General features: G+C 37.4%; 1 protein-coding gene across 1 annotated transcript in view; it reads left to right on the top strand.

Annotated features, from left to right (window-relative positions):
• Positions 1-7,596, top strand: part of LOC114054064 (28S ribosomal protein S28, mitochondrial-like) — a 171,482-nt gene extending 163,886 nt beyond the window's left edge. Inside the window, exon 3 of the mRNA XM_027877141.1 lies at positions 7,293-7,596. Coding sequence (XP_027732942.1) covers positions 7,293-7,458 — 166 coding nt within the window. The 3' untranslated portion in view covers positions 7,459-7,596. The remainder of the gene's footprint in view (positions 1-7,292) is intronic.
• Positions 7,597-19,351: the final 11,755 nt, after the last annotated feature.

The raw sequence follows: 19,351 nt of genomic DNA, 5'->3' as shown, positions 1-19,351 counted from the left end.
TGGGACTTGACATTTGCTGATGTTGTCATTTCTGGCAGCAAAGATTCTTATAGAAGCATCCTTGGTCCTCCCCTCTAATTCCATTTCCAAAAGAAGGAGTACTCACATATGGAAGTAACAAGACCCACAAAAATATCAAAGTATTTCTGACATTCCTTCCCTGCCTGAAAAAGAATTTCTTTTCTTTTCTTTTCTTTTTTTTTGCTTAGGCAGTTGGGGTTAAGTGACTTGCCCAGGGTCACACAGCTAGTAAGTGTCAAGTGTTTGGTCTGAGGCCGGATTTGAACTCGGGTCCTCCTGACTTCAGGGCCGGTGCTCTATCCACTGTGCCACCTACCTGCCCCTGTGAAAAAGAATTTCTTTAGATGATTTGATTCCTTGAAATGTTATGATCTGAATGAAGGTATTTAAAATTATAAAACATGTTTTATATCATTGCTAAAAAGTATTTACTGTATTTGTAGTTCTTTCCTAGACTATGAAAAGAAAATATGGTTGACATGTCATTTATCTGGCCAAGTCTAGTCTCTTGAAACAGTCGACAAGAAAGTTTTTTATTTTAATGTCACGTTGGCCAATTTCAAGTATAAAACCTATCAGATTGTATGTATGTTTCATGCAACCAGCAATCCAACTTTTTAAAACTACTGTATGTTAGTTAATGTGTATTCTGTGTAAGACGGGTAGACAAAGGAGAATCAAATAAAATTACAGAATCATAGAATTTCAAAACTTAGAGGTTAACTTGTTATAGAATCATAAGGTTTTTGAGCTGAAAGGAACCTTAAAGATGAGCTAGTTTAGCTCCCTAAATTTATATATGAGGAAACTTAAGCCTAGAGACATACAGTTATTTTCTCAAGTTCTCAAGAAAATAAGGAGCAAAATTAGCATTTAAATTCTAGCTATGAATTCAATGCTTTTTCCATCATACAAATTTTGTGTAATACCCTCATTTTTACAGGTGATAAAATTTAAGACCAGAGGTGTTAAATGATGTTTAAATGATATTATTGCTTCTTTATCTTACACTTTTCTCATTCATTTAAAGTATTAAATAACTTTCCATCAAGAAGGAAAAGATAATTCTCCTGGAGTTAGGATTGAGCAGAAAACCCAAAAGTTCAGACAGGCATGGAATCTCTTTATAGTAGTAGCATGGAAATACTAGGGTCATGGAATGGAGTCATGGCAACTAGATCATAACCTCAGAACCACATGGCCTCCAGAGAAAAAGGGCCCTCAGATGCAGGCCGAGAGCCCTGGGATAAATAAACCAGCTTTGTGAATCTTAATCCCTGGGACATCACTTTAAAACAGCCCAAGCTGGGAGGATGAGTCCAGGAAGAGAAAGTTTCTAGGAAATTGGAGTCAGGATCTCCACAAGCTTTAAGGGCAGTGCTTGCAAGTCCCTTGAAGCCTGACTTTTGAGGGAGGTCTTATGGAGGACAGAGGTGGAAACTATTTTTGTTTTGTTTTCTCTTTTGCCTCTAGGATAAAATACAAACTCCTCAGTTTGGTATTTAAAGCCCTGCACTATCTGACTCCAGCCTCTTTTCCAGACTAATTCAATCATACTCACTTTGATTCACTCTGTATTCCAGCCAATTCAGACCAATTGCTGTCTCCTATTGCCATACCTTTACAAAGACTGTCTCCTATACATGTGAAACACTTCCTCTGTACTTCCACCTCTTAGAATCTTAGCTTTCTTCAAGAATCAGCTCAGGTGACAATTGATCTACCTACTTTGAAAAGCTCTCAAACCTTGTGAAACTATTTTCTATCTACTTATCTGTTTTCATGTTATATTCCCACCCCAACCCTCAAGTAAAGTGTAAGCTACTTGAGAACAAAGACTGTTTTTGGATTTTGTCTTCATGTCCCCAACATCCCAGAGAAGGATATGCATATATCAGTATTGTAGAAGATTTCTTGAAACATATAAAAGCAGGCTTAACTTTATTCAACAACCCTCTAATCATTAATATTAAGCAAAGCATAAAACAAGAAGACGTATTAGCCAAAGGTATTCATCATTACTAGAAAAGAAATCCAGCTCAGAATCCAAGTTGAGGGGTTCCCTATAAGTAAGGAAGTCCTCTGTACTTCTCCTGATCCTTATGTCATCCAGACCCTATCAGATCAACAGGGCAGGAAGAACTGCCATAAGGGACAGTTCACCCTTCTACTGTTGCCTTATCTTACCCCTCTTCTGACCCTGGGCCACCTAGACTTCATTGGATAACTGATTAGGAAGAGTGACATGACTGGTCACACTACTTGGATGATCTGGGAGCCATCAACTATAATATTTCCTTCCAGTGAGATGGAGAGCTGCCAGGTCTTAACTTCTGCCCTGCCTCAATACTCTCCAAATGATCAGATATTGCTATCTGACTTACCACTGTGCTCTAAGAACACCAGAGCCATGCCTTAAATATGAGTTAAGTTAACCCCTTAATTTTCAGCATTAAATGAACTACTAGAGTTCTAATGCTTTTTCTTATTTCACATTCACCCAGAGTTATTTTAAGAGGTGTATTAATTTTTCATATTTTAAAATTTTTTATTACAATGGCAACTATTTTTTCCTCCTTATAACTGTCTTGAGGAGATTGCACCAGTCAGAGGCAGAATGTAAGAAAAGGAATAAGAACTCTTTGGGGCTAAATTAAAGTCAAAGACATTTTATTACCACTTACAAAGTGCTTTCAATGAGAAATGTCTTAAATTTTCATCCACTGTTAATTGTCAAAGACGTAATGAACTAAAGAATATTTTGACTCACTTTTTTTTTTTAAGGCAGTTGGGGTTAAGTGACTTGCCCAGGGTCACACAGCTAGTAAGTGTCTGAGGTCAGATGTGTCTGAGGTCACATTTGAACTCAGGTCCTCCCGACTGCAGGGCTGGTGCTCTGTGCACTGTGCCACCTAGCTGCCCCTTGACTCATTTTTAATCCTTTTTTCAAAGCTACAGTTTGGATTTGGGTTTGAGTTCGGTTTTTTGTGTGGCATCTCTTTTTGAAGTTTTTGATCTGTGTAATATTTGCCAAAAGTCTTAGCTTTTTGTGTGTCTTTCTTTCTGTCTCTCTCTCTCTCACACACAAACATACGCGTGCACACACACACACACACACACACACACACACTCCCTTAATGGACTTAGTTTGGCCAGATTGTAAAGAAGCTTGAAGACCAAAAAGATGGCATAGAAATTGAGTTCATTGTGGTTTTAAACCTTGTGTTCTGCAAAAGCAAATGCTTTAGAAAAGCAAGCAAACAAAAAACCATGGGAGGTAATGAGGTCACCAAGTGAGAGAGTAGAGAGCTAAAAGAAAAGGCCTAGGACAGAATCTTGGGGGTACCAAGATTTTAGGAGACAACATATGGATGTTGCTGTAGCAAAAGAGTCTGAGAAAAAATGATCAGGCTGATAGGAGAAAGAACCACAAGAGAGTAGTGTCACGAAAACCCAGAGAGGAGAGAGTGTCCACAGTGTCAGATGCTGTAGAAAAGCCAAGAAGGATGAGGATAAAATAAAAGCCTTTGGATCTGCCATTTGGAAAAAGGCTATTTCAATTGAGTGATGAGTTCAGAAACTGAAGTACAAGGAGTTGAGAAGTGAGTGATAAAAAGAGAAGTGGAAGCAACACATAGGGCAGCTCTTTCTAGGAGTTTGGCTGTGAAAAGGAAGGACAGTAGCTTAAGCTTATATGGACAGTAATTTTAAGGAATGGTATAATCAAACCAGGAGAGGGCTTTTTAAGGATGGGGAGACCTACTTGAAGGGATAATCTGCAAGAGGAAACAGGAGGGTCAGGAATTTGAAACAAGTAGACAAATTGACCTGGGCAAGGAAAAGGACTTCATCAGATACTGAAGTTAATGGATCAGAGAATGAAAGATTGGTGTCTTCAGGAGTTTTGAGATAAGAAGAGTGAGATGATAGTGAAAACAAACTATTTTCTCACTAGGAGGTGTGGGAGACTTCGGAGAAGAGAAGGTGTGAGAAGTATAAAAGAGAATTAATAGAGGAGTAAAAGATTGCCTTATTGCAGTGGTGGTCCAGCTGACATTAGACAACACAGATTCATAGATGGCCAAGGCAGCATGGTTACAGAGGAGGCAGATGATGGAAGAAATACTGGGTTGAGGTTTGCCAAGTCATGAATGGTAATAGGAGAAAATGAGAAAGGCTTTGAGGGCAGAGGATGGTGTAATATTGAACTACTTAACTCTAGGGTCAAGATTAGGAAAGGTGGAAAGTGAAGCCAGAGCAACAGTGATGGCTTGGGAGGTAGAAGTCACCATGAGGATAAAGAATAGGTTTAGGAAGAATGAGGCATAGAAGGAGAGAAAATTATAGGAGCTCAGAGAGAGATTTTCAGAAATCTTTATCATAGAGGTGGAATTCTTGTAGATGGCATGATCAAGAGTAAAACCATCTGTGTGTGACTGAGATGGAGTGAAGGAGTAGAGCATAGGAGTTGAGAACATCACTATGTGTATTGATCCCCTTAGTATAAACATAAGTAGAATAGGGAGGGACAGTATGAGAACAGTACTAAATTTCTTGTGAAAGGTGAGAGAATGACATGGGTGTGATTAGATAACTGCCACCAGGATCTGGATAGAGTGAACTTCAGGGAGGAGAAGGGTGATGGTAGCAGTGGGAATAACATCTGAAAGAAATAGGGAAAAAGAAATATGCTGGCTCCCTTTCCAAGACCAGTGTGTTGGTGGGTGTGAGAGAAGGCACAATCAGCACTGAAAGATCCTCAGGGATACTGCATACAGACTTTTTACCCATCCTTTTCCTTTAGTTACAGTCACGTATGATGGGTCCTATCCCATCAAGGCTTAGTGATACCTATTAGGGGAAATTGGTCTCTTTCACTTATTATCTGTAGTTCACTTGTTACTCTTGCTTCTGTGCTTTCAAATGCTTCTGTTTGATGCAGATGGATGAAAGAGAAGGGAGAAAGAAGTCTATAACACCCATGGGATAGAAGAGTTCCTATAAAATATTCCCAAAAGATAATGGCTTAATTAGTTACTCTATCCAAAAAAACCACTTTACTTCCTTCCCCCCACACGCCTAAGGAATGAATTATTGAATAAAATGCATGTATTAAATGCTTACTGTCTGCCAAGCATTGTACTAAGGGCTGAAGATACAACAGGTACACAAGCAGCACAGTCCCTGCCCATAAGGAGCTTATGTAGGAAGAGATGACCAGGGAAGAATATTTTGGTATGAAAGTCACTATGTCAGTGAGTATAGCCATTATACCCTTTTGAGAAACAAAAGGAAATGGCAAGGAGTTGTCTACATGGTTATTAGAAAAATATAAAGCTTTATCCTACCCCTGAACTAAATGGTAGTCTCTAAATGCTCTGTATATTCTTGTTAACTGTGCCTCCAAAAAGACATGGAGAAGGTATGGAGAAGAACAACTTAACCTGACTATGAAAATAGTTTATACTAAGGGGGCAAAAACCATAGCACCCCATAGCACCAAAGCATCTTCTGGAAAGAAAACCAGGGGAGGGGAGAGTAGTCCCTGTTTTAAAGTCTGTAAAATCTTGAAGGAGACGTGTAGGACAAATAATAGCTTACTCATTCCATTCATGTATGTCTATCCACAGACCCCCTTCCCTAAGTTAACAACCTGTGGTTTAAAAGCTGACCCAATCCAGCATGACATTACATTTATATTCTCATATTAGTTTGTATAATTGGCAATATTTCTAGTCACGCAGTAGTTAGTGCTGGGATTTTGGACTATATGTGCTTGTTGTTAAATGTTATTTTTTCCACACCATAGAAGATGAGTATATTATTATTAATTTACAAATAATTCTGGTTTTCCTTCTTTTAGGACATTGCATTTATAGTATATTTCAGACATAAATATTTACAGACAAAAGATCAACTAGAAATTTATTTAAAGCCAGATTTTAACCAGATTTAAATAATCTGAAGTTTACTTTTTCTAGGAAACCTGTAATAATTAAACCTATCCAACTAAAATGTCTCCTTTATTCAATTCACTATCATCACTGGAGTTCCAAGTGGTTTTTAGATTATTTTTGGACAAAGTTATTTAGTCAAATGACTTCTTAAATTTTCTTTTTTTATTATGAACTTAACAGACATTAGTGAACATGAACATTTCCATGTACTGTACAAAGAACTGAAGATTAAATACAAAATAATGACTTTTGTGTACAGCAGAGGTGTCAAATACAAACGGGCCCACTAGACCATACATAAGTCAAAATGCAAAGGATCCTTATGGGTCATATTGACTTAGAAAACCACATATTAATGTTATTTATGTTTTGTTGGATTTTTATTTATTTTGTGAAATATTTCCCAGTTATATCATAGTTAATTATATGTGAAGATTTTACCAGTTCTGTTTTTTAAAGGGGATTATTTATCAAATAGCCTTCAGCCAGAATTATATGTGTAATTGATTTAGATTGTGCTATAATGACAATATGACTGCACATATTTTTCATAATGATGTATTATAAACAGTTTTGCACATTAGTAATTTGGTCTTACTTTCCTCTTCCTTCCGCTCTTATGTAATATGCAGAATTTACCTTTAAAGTCATGTTTGAATTGTAGGCCAATTTTAAAGTATCTATCTGAAAAATTTTCTCCATTAAAAGTCTGACTTTAAAATGGAATTAAATTAAAACATAAATATAAATTAAAAAGAAAATACTCTTATCCAGTGCTAACTTACACCACATCAGCCAGAAATGCATACTTATAAATGAGTTATTTAATCAGAAAACTTCAGCTTTAAGATGAAAAGGCATAATTATAGCAATGCTAGCCAATGGTCCTGGAATATGCTTCATGGAGATTCTTTAGGGAAGTAGCATGGTACAGTGGAAGTAGCAGTTGTTATGGAGTTAGAAGACCTGACAAATCGCACCTCTGACAGTGACGTCAGATGAAGACCTGAATTACCTTGGGCAAGTCACTTAACCTCACAGGGCCTCAGTTTTCTCATCTGTAAAATGAAGTGGTTGGATTACATGACCTCTGACGTGCCTTCTAGGTCTAAGTCTATGATGCCAATTTATAAGCCAATTTACATTAAGTATGACAAAGTTTATTATGTTGAGGTTGCCATTGTTAATTTTTCTGTGCCATCACCAGGTAAAATGCCTTTGGCTTTGATTTTTAAACTAATTGTTCACAAAATGATATGTAGAACTGATTTTTTTTTCTCTATCTCTCCCCTCCTCTCCCCCTTTCCCATTTAGAAAATACCAGAAAGGAACCAGAGTACGCCTGCGACTGCTGGATCTTGAACTCACATCCAGATTCCTGGGAGCAAAAACAGATACAACTTTATTAGAAGCTGATGCTGTGCTCTTGGGAATCCAGGACGGTAGGGACACAAAGTCCAAGGAATCAAAAGACAAGTAAACTTTGGTGATTTCAAGGCTTTAGAGACCATTTGTTAAGCTCAGATGTTCACCAAATATGTAATTAGTACAATGTACTGTGAATAAAGAAATTAATATGATACAAATCTCAATAAATAAAAGCCGTAATTGCAACCACTACTTATCAGTATTTTTTTCTTCTTCACCCTTTTTCTTTTAACCACTCTTCATTACAGTGATATGAATTTTTAAAAAAAACTATTCTTAAGAATTATTGTTGAAGGATTGGGAGTTCTTAAGAATTTTGGGAAACCAAAAGAAGCTTATGAGTAGGTACTTTAATAAAGGGTAACATAAGCAAATTAGGGAAGCATGGAAAAAATTAGCTTTCAAATCTGTGGATAAGAGAAGAGTTTGTGACCAAATAGAAGATAGAGAGGATCTCAGGAGGTAAAATGGATAATTTTGATTACATAAAATTAAAAAGGTTTTGCAAAAACAAAAGGAAAGCAGCCAAAATTAGAAGGAAACCAGGGGGTGGGGGAAGAGGAATTTACAGCCAGTTTCTGTGTTAAACACCTTCTTTCTCAAGTATATAGGGAATTGAACTAAATTTATAAAAATAAGAACCATTCCTCAATTTATAAATGGTCAAAGAATATAAACAGGCAGTTTTCAGAAGAAGAAAACAAAGCTATTAATAGTCATATGAAAAAAATGCTCTGAATCACTACTGATTACAGAAAGGCAAATTAAAACAACTCTGTGGTAACACCTCACATCCGCTAACATGATAAATACTGGAGGGGTTATGGAAAAATAGGGACACTAATTGAACTATTGGAGTTGTGAACTGGTCTGACCATTCTGGAGAGCAATTTGGAGCTATGCCCAAAGGGTTATAAAACTGTTCATGCTCTTTGAATCATCAGTACCACTACTAGGTCTGTATCCCAAAAAGATCAAAGGAAAAGGAAAGGGACTTATATGTACAAAAATATTTATAGCAGCTCTTTTTCTGGTAGCAAACAGTTGTAGTTTGAGGGGATTCCCATTAATTGGGAAATAGTTGAACAAGTTGTGGTATATGGTTGTGATGGAATACTATTGTGCTTTAACAAACAAAAGAGGGGATCAAAGGTTAATTTGGCCTAAGAGTGGAGCATATTATTTTTCTCGTGTCCTTTCTTCAAGTAGCAAGTCAAAAACTAAGGTTGTTACTGTGATTTTGCTTATATGCATATTCATGGAGCTAGAGAGCACAGCCCTTCTCATAAGCCCCCTACCTGCTTGGAGATGCCTAATTTTCCTTTGACAAAGGGCAAAGTTTTTTATTCTATATCAAGAGATTAAAGACTTGTGCACACTTGTGCACACTTGTGCACAGTTCAGCAGGGCCTTTGAAATGAGGTGGTAAGAAACGCTGCTTCAAATTTGCTTGATTTTTTTTTTTAATATGTCTGTTTTCATTCCTAGTTCAGTTGTTTTCAGTTGTGTCCAATTCTTCATCACCCCATTTGGAGTTTTCTTGGCAAAGATACAGGAGTGGTTTACCATTTCCTTTTCCAATTCATTTTGAGGAAACTGAGGCAAAACAGGGTTAAGTGACTTGGCCAGGGTCACATTGCTTATAAGAGTTTGAGGCCAGGTTTGAACTCAAGAAGATGAGTCTTCCCAATTCTAGGATTGGCATGCTATCTACTGTGCCACCTCTCAGAGGAGAGATGTTTTACTATAATAGTTTACACAGAAAGTAATAAAATTTTAGAACTCATTGCAGTTTCTTAGGGTTGGAAGGGATATCAGAAGTGACAGTCTAGCAGGGGTGGGAAGTCTGTGGCCTCAAGGCCACATGTCGCCTTCTAGGTCCTTAGGTGTAGCTTTTTGATTGAGTCCAAGTTTTACAAAAAAAATCTTTTTATTAAGGGGATTTGTTCTGTGAAATTTGGATTCAGTCAAAGGGCCATACTTGAGGACCTAGAGGGCCACATGTGGCCTCAAGGCTGCAGGTTCCCCACCCCTGGTCTAGCCCACACCCAATCGAGAAATCTCTCTCCAATATGTTCAACAAGGCCTTAATTTAAGACTTCTGCTGTGGAGAAACTGACCATCTCCTAAGGTAGCCTATTCCATTTTTAGATAGTTAATTGTTAGGTAGTTTTTCCTCACATAGAACTTAACTTTCCCTCTTTGTGTGTTCTACCCGTTGTTTCTAGTTCTCATGTCTTCTGAGGCCAAGTCTCTTCTCTTTTAAACATGAAAACATCTCAAATGCTTGAAGACGACAATCACATTACCCCTAAGTCTTCAGGCTGAACACCCCCAGTTCCTTCAAGAGACCCTTTATGCATGATCTTAATTAAATTAAGTCCTTTCATCATTTTGGTTGCCTTTCTGGACATTCTCAAGCTTACTAATATCCTTCTTCAAATGTGATACCCAGAACTGAATACTAAAAATCAGGTATGGTTTGATCAGGACTGAGTACAGGGGAACTGTTAACTCTCTTCTTTGGGGTACCTTGTCTTTATACTGCCTAAAATCACATTGCCTCTTGGGGCTGCTAAGTCACCATTGGCTTGTATCAAACTTACAATCCACTAAAATCCACATGTCTTTTTTCAAATGAACTGCTATCTAGCCACACCAATAGTGGATCTGGACTGTTCTCCAACATAATGGCTATACCTGCCAACTTTGTGTCATCTGAAAATTTGATAAGCATGCTATCTATGCCATTCTCCCAATCTTTCATAAAACTAATATCATAAACACTTAGCACAGTGCCTGGCACATAGTAGGCATTTAATAAATGTTGATTGATTGATTGATTAGCATAAGGCTAAACACATTCCCTTGGGCACCCTGCTAGAAACCAAGTTGACATCAAACTATTAGTGACTAGTTCTGAATTTATCTAAATGAAGTCCACGCTTTTCCATCTCCTCCACGAGAACAGCATGGTGAAGTAGAATGAGTCTTTGTTTGGAAGTCAGAGGACCTGAATTCAAATGTCATCTCAGATATCTCTGTCACTTTCCTTATCTATAAAATTAGAGTTAGAATGGCTGATTTCTAATGTTCCAACTCTAGATCCATTATTCCTGAAATGCTTCACTAAAATATTGTTGTTCAGTCATTTGTCGTGTCTGACTCTTTTTGACCCCATTTGGGGTTTTTTTGGCAAAGATACAGGGGTGATTTGCCATTTCCTCCAGCTTGTTTTACAGATGAAGAACTGAGGCAAACAAGGTTAAGTAACTTGCCCAAGGTCACACAGCTAGGCTGTGTTTGAGGCTGGATTTGAACTTATTAAGACGAGTCTTCCTGACTCCAGGCCCAGCACTCTATCCACTGTACCACCTGGCTGCCCTACACTAAAATACAAGGATATAATGTACCTGGTCTTCTCTTTCTAGTTCAGACCTGTGATTTCATCAGTGTGGGAAACTCCAAGTGTAGAAACTTTCCATCAATAAGATCACCAATTCATCTGTAACTTAGGAGTCAAGGTATTGTCAGGGTCACCAAGAAACTGAGTAACTTGCCCATGGTCCCAAGCCCAAATGCTTCTTTGTTGTCTTTCTCATTCCCTTCCTGCCTCAGCCCATTCCTGAGTTTTCACATTCTTGACACTGTTCTTATGGGACCACATGATGAGGGTTGGTGCTGACTAAGGGTAGTCTGATGGTGGCTTAGGCTTAGGACTGAATCAAAATGAGACACTCATAACCCAAACAAACAAGCAAAAAGTTTACTTAAAAGGATATTTAGCTAGGATTCAACACTGGTTCTGTTTCTATGCAGAATTGTGTCTGGTGTTAGATCAGAAGATAGTGTTGACTTCCCTGGCAGTGGGATATTCATCCAGTCAGGGAAACACTGACTCATCGTAGGCTGACCTTTCTATATTTTAGATGTCCAGGAAGCTGTATCAAGCTTAAACCCTACTCTTGTAGACTAATCAAGTCTTGAAGCAGCTTCCCTGATCCATAGGAGAGAACTAGTCCAGCCTACATGGCATGTACTCTAATAAATCCTGTTTCTGGCAAACCATGCATACCCTTGTATTAATCTTCTTGTTACCTTGCCTCGCTTCCACCTTCTGTAAATGTCTCTTTAAAAAAAAAAAAGATGGCCAATGTCATTACATATAGATCTTTCTTGTAAGCCGTTGTAAGAATTGTTTCCATTTTGGGTTTTAGAGTTTCATTATTGAGAGTTTCAAATGTCTCCCAAGCTGACTTTTCCTAGAGAATGTTAGTTCATGACATCTACCTTATTCTTTCTTTGAAACCTGAAATCTTCCCCAAATCATGGATATATATCAGACCACACTCAGAGTTTTCCTATCTTCTATGACAGATTCTGAGATGGACTGATCACTTCTCAAGGATCCCATCATTTCCATTCCAGCCACTAGTTTTTACTTGTTGATATCAGAATTTAGATTTAGAATGTCACTTCCTCTCCCTGTTTCTTCCAAATTTTGACAGATGAAATTTTCATTAAAGAAAGTAATTTTTAATTGTTCTGTGTTGGGCAGAGAGCAGGAATCTGCTCAAGAGGATTTTCAGGTAATTGGCATCACCTGTCACTACTATGCTAAGCTACTAAGCCAGGCTTGTTATCTGTTTCCCAAATTTTTCACCCATTTACTTTTTCACTCCAGTTAGTTTGTAATGTGCTCTGATGACAATATTGCTTCTGTCATTGCTTCTATTAATCTTCACCCAAATCCTCCCCACCATGCTTTTGCCATCTAGTTCCTAAAAGTCTTTACATGGGCAAAACTTTCCCTTGTCCAATCCATCCTCCACACATCTGTTTAAAATTATTTCCCTAAGACTAATTAGTTGGACCATGACCATGTGAGTCCCCTATTCAAATTAAATCCAATGGCTCCCTATTGACTCTAGGGAGTCAACCTTTTTAATTTATATTTTCGTGTAAGTTTTGTAATGTACATAATCATTATGGTAGTACATGTATGTAATTTTTAAGTAAATAAATATACATACCTTGTGGATAAATGCTCACGCATTTTTACTGAAAGAATGAATCATACAAAAAGTCTTGAGACCACTGGTCTGTATGTCTCTTCCTCAGATACCCATCTGTTTACTTCCCATATATGCCTTTCTCTTCTGAAGCCATTTCTGTTATTTGGCAACAATGTCACTTAATTTCTCTGGACCTTAGTTTTCTGATCTATAAAATGGGGAAGGTGAACTTCTAATGTCCCTTTCAACTCTATGAACACCATGATGTGAACATCAACTATGCTGTTCAGGTCTCATCCTTGAAAATATTGTTTCAAGAATGGTTTAGATTAATTCATAGATGATAAATTCCTATTCAGTTTCTGAAGAAGGCCAGAAGTTTGGAAGGTATATCCCTAACATCCTGAAATGACATTAGAGAGAATTAAAAAAACATTTGTACCACTGTAAGAGAATACTGGGCTTCTTGGAGCACTGATCTGAATTAACATTCCTTGAATCAACATTTTAAAAAAGTAACTGCCAAATGAAGAGCCAAAAAAGAATTCTCTTTAGGCTGCACTTTGGACTCTCCTCCAGACCTTCTCTACTATGCCACAGAAACCTTTTCATCCTTGAAGTTCACTTCACTCTGAAATCCACACATTAGAAGTACCTTCTGCCCACCCCACCCCACCCCACCCCACCCCACTCTACCCCAGGCTTCTTGGTTGGTTCTTTTCCAAAACTCCATTTTAATAATGGTGCCCAGGCCAACTTTGTCTTAATTCCTCTCTGGGCTGCACTTCTGACAACTTTCTCTACCATACCCCTACTCAGCGACCTTCATCTCTTCCCCTTCCCCCCGACACACCTTTTCTTATTATGTATTGTCTTCTCCTTGTTAGATACATAAGCTTCCTTATTATGTATTGTCTTCACCCTGTTAGAATGTAAGCTCCTTGGCATCAGGGAATGTCTTTTCTTTCTTTCTTTCTTTCTTTTTTTTTTTTGGCTTGGATTGATATCCTCAGTACTTATTAGTACAGTGCCTGACACATAATAAGTATTTAATAAATCCTTGATAGTGTGTCCATAGAGCAACCAGGATGAGAGAATTGGGAACTGAGCCAAGCAAGGAACCATTCCTAAAAGGAACTGGGAATGCCTAGCCTAGAGGAGAAAATACTTGAGGAAAGAGGTTGGTGTGATACTTGTCTTTAAATATTTGAAGGGCTGCCATATGTAAGACAGATTGGACTTTTTCTTTGTAGTTCCAGAAGAGAAAACTTAAGACTAATGATTGGAATGTATAAAGAACAAGAAAATGGCAACTTACTATGATGAAGAACTGCAAAAATAAGAAGAGCATAAAAATGAAATGAGCTGCCTAATAAAATAGGAAGCTCCTTTACTGCAGGTATTGAAACAGGTAGGACAGCCCCTCGTCAGAAACATGGTTGAAGGCAGTCATGTATGAGAAAGGGCCAGATCACCTCTAAGCTTGAACTCTGCCACTGTGTGGTTCAATGGTAAGAGTGATTTCCTGTTGACAGTATTCAAATTGGAAATCCTCAGAGACAAAAAAGGAAGGGAGGGAAGCTGATTATATGAATTTGCCTTCATTTGAGGTCTCATGTTAGTGTTTTACATGTGGGAATTTGAACACACAGGTTTCATGGGGTATTACCCTCCCTCCAGGTAAGGAATTATAAGGTGATGAAATCACCATGTAAATAGGCAAACTCTTTAGAAACCAGAAAAGCTGCCTGCTCCCAAAATTGCCTGTTTGAAAAAACAATCCAGCAATTTAATCATATGATATAGGCTTCGAATCATTATGGTTTCAGAAAAATGCCCTTGAGATTTTGATAACAATAATTATTTCAAATGAGTGAATAAAAGAGCACAAGATACTTTTCTCCAGGCAACGTTTAAAGACGTGATCTTTCATTAAAGATCCAGTAAACACCACAGAAGCCAATAGATAGAGACGGAACATATTTTGGCATCCCAGCCCCCAAAATCATGCTTAAGGAAATGGGAATGACGCTAACAAAGCAGGCAGCTCTGAGTAGACTGGCATCTGCCAGCAAATGAAGCAGACTATTGGGAGGAAATAAGAATGCACTGGGGTTATTTCTTTGTGTAAACACCATTTAAGTATTTTCAGAAGTAGTCAACGTGATTCTTGTGCATTTCCAAAGTAATCTCCAGACAAGTCTCACTATCTTTGGTATGCCCTCTCCAAACTTTCCTTCCCACTACCCACAAAGCAATTTTCCTAATGTCCAGGTCTGGACACATTATTCCCTGCTCAAAAACTTTCAGTAGCTTCCCATTGCCAACCAAGTAAGTCTACTAACTACACATCTTGGCATTTGAGGGTCTCCATAATTTTAGGTGGCACAGTGGACAGAGTTCTGGATTTGGAATTAGGAAGACCTGAGTTCAAATCCTGCTTCAGATACTATGTGACCCTGGGTGAGTCACTTAACCTCTCTCAGACTCAATTTCCTCATCTGTAAAATGGGGATAATTAAAGTACCTACCCCCACCCCAGGTTGTTGTGGTGATCAGTGAGATAATACATGTGCTTTGTCAACCTTTAAGACTATATAAATGCTAGCTACTACTACCCATTGCATGTTATTCTCCAGCTAGATTGGATCACTTTTACTGCCTGATTTCATCCTGCCTCCCTTCACACCCCACACCTCCACCCAATTACATGGGATACATGACTATTTTACCAAAAGAACATGAGGAGAAACTGAATTTAGCGAGTTCTTGGGAGCCTTCCAAATGAAAACATCAACCTATGGTTTAGCTGATTCTCTCCCACACTCATGCCCATTCTGCCCTGTTCTCTGTAAATGAATGTTCCACTTGGTGGCTACTCTGGAAGTCTTCCACAGATGTTTGCACATCATTCTCCTGACAGTGAAAAACAAAATAACTCCTAAGTAAAAATGACCAATCATCTGTGTTTCATTCCTCTCTCCTTACTAAAATGATGCTCCTTCTAGTTCCTCATTCCCAACAAAGCTTGCTTACAAAATACAGTTACAACCACTGCCCAAGCAACTTTTGAAATATTTAAGGGGCCATAGAAGAAGCCAAGACCCTCACCCTACCTTTCACCACCAGCAGGAATTGCAAAATGTTTGTTTAGAATTTTAACTCTCCATTGCTCTGCAGGGTGTCTTCCTTTATGGTCCCTTTTAACATAAAATCATTTGGGGTAAAGGTTTTTTTTTTTTATTCTTTTAAGAAAGCAAAGTAGAAGAATTTGATGTAACTCCAACTAGACCTATAACTGTAATTACTATCAAGAAAAGATTTTTTTTTTGGAGGCAGTCAAGGTTAAGTGACTTCTCCAGGGTCACAGCTTATAAGTGTCAAGTGTCTGAGGCTGGATTTGTGCTCAGGTCCTCCTGCCTTTAGGGGTGGTGCTTTATCCCTTGTGCTACCTATCTGCCCCCATCAGGATGTGATTTAACAAATATCCACCTAATATGGAAATATTTTCTACATGATAGCACATGTATAAATTATACAAACTTCCTACCATTTTCAGAAGAGGGGAAGAGAGGGGAGGGAGGAAGAAAAATTTGGAACTCAATATCTTGTAAAAATGAATGCTAAAAATTTTCTTGACATAAAATTGGGGAAAATATAAAATACTATTAAACTTAAAAAAAAACCCAAATATCCACAATATGTCTAAGGTAACATTTGAATCTAATCTCTTTCCAAGACAGTGTGCAGTTGTAGTAGTATGCAAGGCTCACTGATTAATCAGTATCATTTATTAACCACCTATTATATGCTAGACACTGTGTCAGATACTGGGGACATAACGACAAACATGGAAGCCTCTTCCCTCAAGGGGCTCGCATTCTGTTGGGGGGGGGAGTAATGCATATACATTTATAGTGTATATATGTTCATAATGATAATTTTGAAGTACTTTAGGAAATTTATTCACTCTAAGAAATATAAGTTGTGTTTAGCATAATTTTAAAGTTGCCTATTTTTTCTTGTATTTTCTTTCTTTGAAACTAGTACTCTTATTGTACAAAAGATAGGAAAGAATGCTAGATGTGGAGACATAGAACTCAGTTTTGTACCATGCCCTACCCATCACTACTTGTGTGACCTTGGGTGAGCTACTCCATTTCTCTTTGCCTTTTTCTTCCTTTGTAAAATGAGGGGATTTACTAGTTGACTCTGTGGTCCCTTTTATCTACCTTATATGCTATTTTCCTTTATTCCTACTTTTTTCATTATTTCTCTTTAGATTTTACCTAGCTATATAAAATATTGCATTGGTATTTTGATTGGAATAGCAGTAAACATGTAAATTAGTCTAGGTAGTAGATTCATTTTATTATATTGTACTGGCCCAAGAATAATCAATGAATATTCCTTCAATTATTTAAGTCATTTTTAATTTCTTTGAAATGTATTTGGAATTATTTTTACATAAGTCTTAAGTGAGTGTCAGTAGATTTACTCCCAGATATTTTATGCATTTTGAAATTATTTCAAAATAGGCATTTCTACTATTTCCTCCTGATTTTGTTACTGCTATATGGAAATATCACTAATGTTGGTTGATTTATTTTATACCCTCCTACTTGATTAAAGCTATTAATTGTTTCAGTTTATTTGCTGATTCACTGGGGTTTTCTAAGAAAACTGTTCCAAGAGTTAAACCATTGTACATTTGTTCCAGCAGTGGTACTATTGCTCCAAATGCTTTTAGAACTACTTTCAGAACTACATGTAAAACAATATATCAACAAGTTTTTTTTTTTCTGAATTTAACAAATACCAAATAAAATGAGCATTTCCATATATAAAATAGAGAAGAAAATGAAGATTGTACATGAAATCATATGCCTAGCTTGCTTTTTCTGTTAAGTGTACAATAAATAAAATGTAACTTTCAAAGCTCTCCTGTATGTGTCTCTTTCCTTCTGAACTTTATGCATTAAAAAAAAAAAACTTCAATGACACTCTTTCCTTTCTTTCCCTCTCTCTCTTTCTTTCATTTTCTTCCTTCCTCTTTTTTTTGTTTGTTGTTTTGACTAGGGAGTAGGGTGAAGTGAGTTGCCCAGGGTCACACAGCTAATGCATGTTATGTGTCTGAGGACAGATTTGAACTCAGGACCTCCTGACTCCAAGGCCGGTGCTCTATCCACTGTACCACCTAGCTCCTCTTCTTCTTCTTCTTCTTCCTCTTCCTCTTCTTCTTCTTCTTCTTCTTCCTCTTCTTCTTCCTCTTCTTCTTCCTCTTCTTCCTCCTCTTCTTCCTCCTCTTCTTCCTCCTCTTCTTCCTCCTCTTCTCTTCTCTTCTTCTCTTCTTCTTCTTCTTCTTCTTCCCTTAAGCAAGTCACTTTATTTCTCTGTTTATCTTCCCAAATTGAGGGAAAAAGAAAACAACCCTTGTAACAAATATGCATATTTAAGAAAAACATATCCAGGGGGCAGCTAGGTGGCTGAATGGATAGAGCACCAGCCCTGGACTCAGGAGGACCTGAGTTCAAATGTGGTCTCAGACACATAACACTCACTAGCTGTGTGACCCTGGGCAAGTCACTTAACCCCATTGCCTAGCCAAAACAAAAACATATCCACACATTCACCACATTTGAAAATGATCATCTCATTCTGAACCTTGGGATCATTACTTCTCTGTCAGAAAGTGGGTCTCATGCTTCATCATTGCTTCTCTGGAGCCATAGCTGGTCTTTTTATTGATCAAATTTCTTATATCTTTCAAACTTACTTTTCTTTACAATGTGGTTGTCATTGTACAAATAGTTCTCCTGGTCCTGCTCACATCACTCTGTATCAGTAAATTACAGTTCATGTTTTCCTGAAATAGGCCATTTCATAATTTTTATGGGACAGTAATATTCTAATACATTCATTTGCCATAATTTGTTGAGCCATTTTCCAACTGATAGGCACAACCATAGTTTCCAGTTCTTTGCCACCACAAAAAAAAGCTGCTATGAATATTCTTTTACGTAAAGGTTACCTCTCTTTATTTGAAGGTTTATACATTTTAGTGGTTTGTGGTATAATTCCAAATTACTTTCTAGAAAGATTGGATCATTTCCCACCTCCACTGACAGTTCATTAATGTGTTTGTCTTTCCATAGCCCCGCCAAACATTTTCATTTTTCTTTTTTGTCATCTTTGCCAGTCTGATGGATGTGAGGTGGAACCTCACAAATGTTTTAATTTGCATTTCTTTAATTATTAGTAATTTATTGCATTTTTTTCAGATGAATTTCTGCCTTTGAAAACTGCCAGCTCATACCTTTGAACATTTATCAACTGGGGAATGGCTTTTATATATTTAAATCAGTTCCTTATATATCTTAGATACAAGAATCTTTTTAAGAAGTGCTTTCTATCACTTAACCCCAATTGCCTCACCAAAAGAAAAAAAAGAAAAAGAAAAAGAAAAGAAGTACTTTCTCGACCAATTTTTCTTAGTTTCTCTTTGATTTTAACTGCATTGATATTGTTTTGCAAAACTGTTTCAATTTTATGTAATCAAAATTGTTCTTTTTATTTTCTGTGATTCTCTCATCTTGTTCCATTGATTGACTTTCTTAATTTTTTATTGTTCAGTTGTTTTAGTCATTTCTGACTCTTTGTGACCCTATTTGGGGTTTTCTTGGCAAAAATACTGGCATGCTTTTCTATTTCCTTCTCCAGCTCATTTTATAGATGAAGAAATTGAAGCAAATAGGGTTAAGTGACTAGTCCAGGGTCACACAGCTAGTAAGGTTTGAGGCCAGATTTTAACTTAGATCTTCCTGACTTCATTCCTAGGGCTCTATCCAGTGCACTACCTAGCTGCCCCTGCCTATTTTTTAACCACTGCCAAATAATTTTGATTACTTCCCTGTGGTATATTTTGAGATT

Source organism: Vombatus ursinus, unplaced genomic scaffold (genome assembly GCF_900497805.2).
Source record: "Vombatus ursinus unplaced genomic scaffold, bare-nosed wombat genome assembly UNPS02014812.1, whole genome shotgun sequence".
NCBI lineage: Eukaryota > Metazoa > Chordata > Mammalia > Diprotodontia > Vombatidae > Vombatus > Vombatus ursinus.
The sequence above is the reverse complement of the archived record's forward strand: the minus strand, read 5'-3'. Positions and strand labels throughout refer to the sequence as shown.